The sequence below is a fragment of the Nansenia antarctica genome, assembly GCF_963989245.1.
Source record: "Nansenia antarctica genome assembly, chromosome: 10".
NCBI lineage: Eukaryota > Metazoa > Chordata > Actinopteri > Argentiniformes > Microstomatidae > Nansenia > Nansenia antarctica.
The window spans coordinates 21,179,414-21,187,866 of NC_137680.1; the positions used below are offsets into that span (position 1 = coordinate 21,179,414).

An 8,453-nucleotide genomic window follows, 5' to 3' on the forward strand; every position below is an offset into this window, starting at 1 on the left:
GAATGAATTGCAATTATCCAATATTCTGTGATGAGGTGTCACATCAGCCAATCAAACTGTTGAGAGATATCAAAATTATGTTCTGGAGGTAACTTACACTTAAAACAACAACAACAACAACAACAAATACAGTACATGGGAAATAAGACACACAAAAAACAAGTCCTACCAATAGTTTTATTGATAGCCTTTTCTGCAAAGAGGAGTTCTTGAAATTCCTGAACACAAAACATATCTTTTCCCAGTGTTCTGACGACTTAATTGCCTGAACATTGTTGCCCTTTTTCTAGTTAATAATAATAAAATAAAAAAGTTAACATGACTAAACTGATTGCATACTTACCATTTACAATGTACAAGTAGCATAATTCCCTTTATGGTGAAATGTGGTAAAACCCATAACTTAAATCAATATACATATACAGTATGGACATATATCTGCTGTTAATCAATACATTCAGAGGAGTTTCAAGTTACACACAACGGAGTGCACACACAATATCAGCGGACGAATCTCTCCTTTAGTAAAAGTAGAGGATAAAAGTAAAGGATAAATGGGCTTGTCTTCATTCAAACACATACTATTACTCATGTTATGTGCTTTTCTCTGCATTTTAAACATGTTAAAAACCCTATGAGGATATCCTCCAAACAAGTTAAACTGCTGATACCAGGGTCAGCTGTCTTTGGGGAAGGCAGACCACAAGGACAGACAGTCTGAGTCAGTCACACACAGATGAATCAAAGGAAATGATCAGGCACTATGACAACCCCTAGCCATTCGATGACTTCATCTACAGTACAGTGGCTTTAAAGCTAACAGTTCAGTCACCAAAGCTTTCACATTTCCCACAAAATAAAAGTCAGAAACAATTATGTTAGTATACCTCTATCACCTCCCAGGGAACTGGTACACACAGGTTTTGTATGGGAAACACAGCAGTGACTGTCCTGTCCTGTTTATCTTCGATTATCAACTTAACCAATCATTCAAGTCTTTGTTGTACTATCCATATGAAATTCCTAATGCTTTCAAGAACTTTATACACAAAATTCACATACTCGCACTGCACACAAAAAGGTATATAAACTATATTGGTCTGTTACAATAAAATGACATCCTTCTGGTTTCGAGTTCAAACCCTACTCATTCACTGCAAACATCCATGCATCCCTCCTGGCTCAAGTGTGGCTCCTCCCACTTTCTATTTGGATTGGGCTTTGGGGTTGAGTAACACCTAGCAGAGAAGAGGTTGTGTACTGTGCATACTCCCAATGTTTGTATATGACCCCCCTCAATAAGGACTTATGTGCATACTGGCAGGGATGCCACTCCGAAACCCTTACTACTAATAAAATACCACTTAAGGTGCGTTCGTGTTCATGTCACTCCATGGCGGTGAGAAGCACAGTGTTGTGGGCCAGGCGAGAAGGAAGAGGAGGGTTTGAGGAGCTACACCATCACTAGGTCATAGACAGTGTTAGATATCTCCACCTAGTTTCAACCTGGGAATAAAAGTGCTTTTAATAGGCATTTAGTGTACATGGGAGCGTCGGAACCTCACCGTTTACCTCTACAGATATGTGCTACATGTTCTTCAGCCTACCAAATGTTGCAGGGCAACAGGGCAAAAAAAAACAAAAAACATAATGGTACTATTTACTGCAAGTTGTAGGAAAGAGACATAAAGAGAGAGGGGGGGGGGGGTAGAGAGAATAAGAGAGAGTGTGAGAGAGAGAGAGAGAGAGAGAGAGAGAGAGAGTGTGAGAGTGAGAGTGAGAGTGAGAGTGAGAGTGAGAGTGAGAGTGAGAGAGTGAGACAGTGAGCGAGAGAGGGAGGGAGGGAGGGAGTTCAAAGAATACACATTGATACAAAAACCGCTGTACAAAGGGGGCATCTATTCCAGGCACAGAGTTTTGATTTGTCACTGGGATATTAACAGCTATATATATATATATACATACACATACACAAACTAATGGAACTGGTGGTGACAGACAAGAGAACAAGGCAACATTCATTCACTCGTCGTTGAGACTAGTCTGTCTGGGGAGGCTGGAGGCCGAGGCCAGCAGCATGTCTGGGCTGTGGGGCCCGGGGCCCTTCATGGCCATGCTGGCCCCCACCATGGCCGGGTAGCTGCGGTTGCGGCGCATCCCGGAGTTCAGAGAGGGCAGCCCCCCGACGATGGGGCCCGCCACCCCGGAGGGTCCGAAGGGTGCTCCCCCGTGCCGGTGGAGCCCTCCCACCAGGGGCCCCAGCATGGGCCCCGCCGTCCCGGGGGACACCGTCCGAAAGCGCTTCAGCTTGTCCACCAGCTGGAGGTTGTGGACGCTGACGACGCCGTCCGTCTGGCCCCCCTCCCCCCCCCCCTCCTCCTCCTCCTCCTCGCCCCTCCTACCCCCCCTGGCCTCCTCCTCCGCCCCCCTCCTCACCTCCTTCAGGATAGAGCTGGCGGGCTTGGAGGCCAGGAAGTTGTCGTACCCGGGGTATCCGCCGCCGGTGGGGCTGAAGTCGAAGAGGCCGGTGGTGCCCGGTTGGATGAAGCGTTTGGAGCGGGGGGGGAGGGGCTGGCGGGTGGGGGAGTTGGGCGGCGTGGAGGGCAGTAGGAGGAGGTCGGGGGGGCGGGGCGGGGGAGGAGGGGGGGGCGACGCCCCGGCGTTGTTGCGGGCGGAAGCGTCGGCGCTGCTCTCGGCGCGGTCCCAGCTCTGAGGGTAGAGCTCGTAGACGCCGGCGGAGATGCCGTGCTCCTGGAGGAGGCGCACCAGGCCCAGGGAGGTGCTGGTGGTCTTGGTGGCGTCGCGCAGGTTGGTGGAGGACTCGGCCAAGCTGAGGCGGCGGGGGGTGCAGGGGGTGGAGACCGGGGTGGACTTGAGGCTGCTGGTCACGACACAGGTGGCGGTGGGGCCTGACATAAGGCTACAGCTGAGAGGGGGGGGGGGGGGGGGGAGAGAGGCGGTCAGGTTAATGTTGGGGGGGTCAAGCTTGTAGGGGGGTCACACTGAAATACATATCGTGTTACCAGGTTTAAGTGTCGGGTCAGTTTTCAATCGTTTGCAGGAGTTAGAATCGATCTAGAAAATCGGTCTTTGATCTAAAAACATTTTTTAGTACACATGCGGACTAATAGTTCAACAATACTGCATCGCTCGGAGCAACTCACTATTAAAGGCTTTCATATACTCAACCAATATCAAATATTAGGCCATATTAATATAAAAAACAAGGACACTTCATTCAAATTCCCCCCCGCCCCAAGGAATACAATTAAAGAGAATGACCCCGTCAGTTAGTATCACAGGCTCTGGTAATAGTAGTTATGTAAATCAGATGTATTACGTATGGAAAACAATACAAGACATGCTTAGCTTCGATCAAACCCCACAATCACGTGTTGCACTTGGACGTAAAGTCAGGAAGCCACCCCCTGTGTTTGATTTGATCAACATCAGATTAGTGAGTTTTCCCCCATCGCTGGAACTGGGGTCTGCTCGGAAGATATCTATCTGACAGCGGTTAGAGGGCAAGAGGTTGAAGAAGTGCACGGTTAGACCAACGAGCCAGGCTGTTATGCCCCCTGAACGCTCACACTGTGACTAAGGACCCCCCCCACTCCCGCCACACACTACTACAGCCACGCCACATGCTGTTCTCACCCCCCCGGGAACGTGGCTCAATGGCTCTGCTCTAAGTCAGCCCTCACAACCACATGATAGAGCGCTGCCTCCTCTTCCTCGTCACAAGACCTGAAGGGGAGGGGGGGGGGGGGGGGGTCAGACAGACGTAGGGTATGTATGGATATGCGGTCATGTGACTGGTCGTTCACCCAGGGGCTCGCAAGGTCAACTCAAAGCTTCGAGAAACAAGGTTGTGAAAAAAAGAATCTCTGGGCCGTTCCAAATAGTTGCATTGGTCCCAAAAAGAGGATCAGCTAAAAACAGTACAATGTTACAATGTTAAAGTGTGTGAATAAAATCATGAGTGATTAACTTGCATTTACATAAATATTCCACCGTTGACATATTGATGAATCCCTCTTTTGTGGAGTAGACTTTTGTGGAGTAAGTAATCCCCCCCCCAAGCAGCATAAATTCCCAGTCAGATGGTGAAAGGCAGCAGTGAAATGGAAAAACAGCGGCCCTATGCTGCCACCTAATGGACAAAGAGGAGCGCTGCAGTCCTGGCGTGAAGGTCTCACCTGGGAGTGACTCTGGTCAGTTCGTCCGAGGGGTGCATGATCCGGCAGGTGGTAAAGGTGTAGGTAGAGCTGGTGTGGGACATACATTTACCAGGGAAGTGCACTGCAGACAGGGAAGGAGGGAGAGGGAAGAGGTGGAGGGGTAGAGAGGGTTAGCACTGAGCACTGAGCACAGAGGTCCCCGAACACAACCCAACACCCGACACCCCAAGTGGGTGGTTTAAAGACGCATCTATCTCCACTCCCAACTAACAGAAGAAGCCTGTTGATATATGTGGCACATACATTAGTCATGTGACTAAACATATTTTATATATTTTGCAAAATATACATATTTTGCTAATTAATCAAAACTATTAACTGTATTTGTGCCTGATGATGCAGCTTTAAACCAAGGAAACATATTTGACAGGCAGATAAGAGGAGGCAGAAAAGAGGAGTGACAGATTAGTTCATGGACAATGATTGTGCAAGATTCTTAAAACCATAGACATGAACTAGTCCTGAAATATCGGAGCGTTCCACCGCATAGAACGAGAGGGAACGCGACGCGCGCTATTCTACTACGGCGGATAAAGAGGTGAGTGTTTGTAGCCGTAACCAAGTGTGCATGACTCGCTTTCCTGGGAACCAGTGATGGCGGTGAAGTGGTGTGAATGTCACCTCCCGCCTTTGACATTGAGCTTGGCTCCACCTATCTTAGACGGCGGCGTCATGTGAGCCTAGCAGCTGTGTGTGAGACTAGGCTGTTTTTAATAGAACGCTGTCATCTGATACGCTAACACCAAAACCTTAATGACCCGTACACGGGAGACACTGCACATCGATCGTGCAGATTCATGTCTTAAGTGTGTATGTGATAGGTAAAAAAAACACTAAACAACAGCAGACTAGACTTCAAACTGCCGAAGAACATACTGGAAAAAAGACTACAATGTTTTGTTATTAGTCTAAGGTTCAGTTCAGTTCAGTTCATGCCTTGAAGATGAAGAATATTGCCATGACTTTTGGACATGATTTTACACCATGCTAGGGAATCGACACTGGAATGGATAGTAAAAAAAATAATAAAAAAATGATGATTTTTCGATTGATTTGATTGATTTAAATGAATGTGAGGTTGTAAGGAAGGATATGATGTTTACGTATGTGCTGGAAATGCTAAAAGACTGAGAGTGAGACTGAGAGAGATCGAGATAACCTGTCATGTGAATCGTGATCTCCTATTCTCACAACTTTTCGAATTTCTCAGCACATAGGAGGTATCGAAAGTCTGAAGGTATCGAAAGTATGAATCAGTGACAGAGAGATGGATCGGAGACGATACTCAAATAAATAAAAAAGTAAATATACTCATAAAGGGTATGGCGGCACACGTCTGGATGGAGTGGGTGGATGCGGGTGTGTGAGCGTGAGCGTGGAGGGAGGGCTGGTGGAGGGAGGACTGGTGGTGGGTGGGTGGGTAGGTAGGGGGGGGGGGGGGGGTGGGATGGCCAATGAATGCCCCCCCCCCCCAGCATCCTGAGAGTAGGGATGTCCCGCGCGTGCGTCTGTGTGACCCCGATTATGACGCTCCCTCACCAGACGACCCGTCCGCTGTGGCCTGCTCCGGGGGGACCGCGGGCTCCTGGGTGCTGCATGGAGGCTGGAGGGCCGAGGAGGGCGAGGAGGAGGAGGGCGAGGAGGAGGGCGGGGGTGGTAGGGTGCTGCCTGGGCCTGCCCTGTCTCCCTCAGCTCCCCCGGGCCCGGCCGCAGCCCCTGCCGCTGCCTCGGGGGGGTGGTGGTGGTGGTGGTGGTGGTGGTGGTGGTTGGGGTGGTCGTTGTTGTTGATGAGGCCGCCGCAGGAGGAAGAGGAGGAGGAGGAAGAAGGGTGTCTGTGGTGGTGGCCTTGCCGGCTAACGTGGCCTGAGGTAGGTGGGCTTTGGAGGGAAAGGTCACCTGACTCCTCGTCCTCCTCAAAGTCTGTGAACTGGTAGACCTGCTCCAGGTCCAGCTCCAGGGGGCGGAAGCCCTTGGTCACCACCCCCGGCCGGGCGTCCAGGATGCCCCCCAGGTTGGGCTGGGCCAGCTGCTGCCACTGGTGGAGGGTGGCCGAACCTGGAGGGAGGGAGAGGGAGGGAGAGGGAGAGGGAGAGAGGGAGGGAGGGGGGGAGAGAGAGAGGGAGAGATACAGAGAGAGAGAGGGAGAGGGAGAGAGAGAGAGAGAGAGGGAGAGAGAGAGAGGAAAGATCAAACGTTAGATAACTCTCTTGCATCACTTCAACACACACTGTTTCCTACTTTAAGAATATTAGAGCCACGTAGTTGTAGGTAGATAGAGGAAGCTGTGGTAAACGGGTAACTGGAGAAACTTAAATAACCATCGATGTTTCCGCTTGACCGTCGGAATACACCGAGCAGACATCATGTGAAGAGCTATAGTTAACAGCATCTAAATATATCTGCTGTTTCACATGGCTCCTTTCACATGTCCATATCCTCTATAGGTCAGGGATATCCGTACCCAACGATATTGTTCAACACGGGTGTGCCCTACTTCCTGTAAGACAGAGTTGTCTTTGTGTAGCATTGGACACACTGGATGTTGGAAAACTGTACCATGTGATATGACGTCACCATTCAGCCATCCCACATGAGGCTGAGGGAGGGAAATGTTGGAATAGGGCTCGTCAGACTGTATGAACAGTAGCAGGCGATGTCACCATAAACACTCACGGTCTATCTAGGGACCATTCAGAAATGGAAATGTATGTAAGTATTAGTTGAGTGGCTGCTTTGTTACCCCTAGTTATATTTTCTCACTTGTAACAATGATTGTATATTTCCACTTAACACACTATTTGTGTACCCCCTGAAATACCTAAATTAAATGTTATTTCAAGTGAAATGTATGATTAATCCTCATCATCACCATTTGAAACAGATATTGAGGAAAGATGCGAGGCTTTTAGGGAAGGTCTTGACGCTAGGTTAGGTACAGGCCGACAATACAATAAAGAGAGAAGAGGAAGGCAGGAAAATTAGTAGATTTTTATTGAAGAGCTATAAAACAAGACTGAAAGATAAGGTCAATGGAAAAAGAAATGATCACAAAACAAACAAGACACACAAATTATGAGACATGGAAAAGAAGAAGAGAGGTTGAAATAAGATGCACTGTACCTAACAGCTGAACTCCAGAAAGACAGATAATGTCATGCAAATGATTCTTTAGTCTCGATTGGCCTAAAATGCCACATAAAACAGGGAGGGGAAGGGCCCACACCAACCATTACACTTGAAATAAACCTCATTGTGGAAGAAAACACTTTAATTCTCAAGTAGTACTATTGTTAGATCATTTTGAGAAGTTCTAAAGATACATTGTTGGTACTGCAGCTAATAGAGCAGCCAGCAGGTGGCGATACAGAGCAAGAGAAGATTCTCTAAAACGCTTTACTCAGACCACGAATCAACAACATAGCTTTGAGTGAATACATTTTTTAAAAATAACAACATATGAAAATACATATTTTAGCATACGAAAATAAATACTGTATGTTAGAAAAAACGATTGTCTTTTATTTGGTTACATGTGTGCTTCATACCACACTCATTTAAACTGACACAGGATACATAACTCGTACTTCTAACAGTTTCATACAGGTTTTATTATTTTCAGAATATATAAAATGCGGTGACTCTTTTCTACATTATTTTGAGAGATCGTGAGCTTAGAATTAAAAGGTTCTATCTCCGTTTAGGGTAGTTCAGAGATATTGAGCGTCAACGTTTTTACATTCCATTATGTTTTGTGAGATGGAACCTTTGTATTTTATGAATTACTAACTCCAAAATTTCAACATTTTAAAAATAACACCACACAGGCATTAATTAACACCTAATGGATCAGATTATGTAAAAAACTCAATTTTGACAAAAATGGAGATAGAATCTTATAATTCTAACGTCACGAGATGCCTGTTATATTTCGAAACGAGCTCTCGAGTAGCGGCCAGCACAGATGTGTACTGTAATCACTCCTTGACAGAATAGGATGAGTAGCACAGGACTTCACTTATCTTAAAATGGTACCATGTGCTTTCTCCTCTACCCTGACCAAACTGGGGAGCACAGAGTTCCTGCTACGGTAGTTAATAACACCAAACTACACCGCCTCGCGAGAGGGACATGTGAAGAGGACTAGTGTCCTACTAGTGTACTAGTGTCTATGTCTCATCTACAGGACTCAGTGTTGCCAGATGGGATTGCTTT

At 47.3% G+C, this 8,453-nt stretch overlaps 1 protein-coding gene across 1 annotated transcript in view; it reads right to left on the reverse strand.

Moving 5' to 3' along the window:
- Positions 1 to 241: 241 nt before the first annotated feature.
- The window catches only part of trak1a (trafficking protein, kinesin binding 1a), a gene marked incomplete at its 5' end in the record, with an annotated part of 27,859 nt that continues 19,647 nt past the window's right edge, over positions 242 to 8,453 (reverse strand). The window contains 4 exons of the mRNA XM_080541067.1: positions 242 to 2,355; positions 2,437 to 2,920; positions 4,200 to 4,302; positions 6,138 to 6,296. Coding sequence (XP_080397193.1) covers positions 2,023 to 2,355; positions 2,437 to 2,920; positions 4,200 to 4,302; positions 6,138 to 6,296 — 1,079 coding nt within the window. The 3' untranslated portion in view covers positions 242 to 2,022. The remainder of the gene's footprint in view (positions 2,356 to 2,436; positions 2,921 to 4,199; positions 4,303 to 6,137; positions 6,297 to 8,453) is intronic.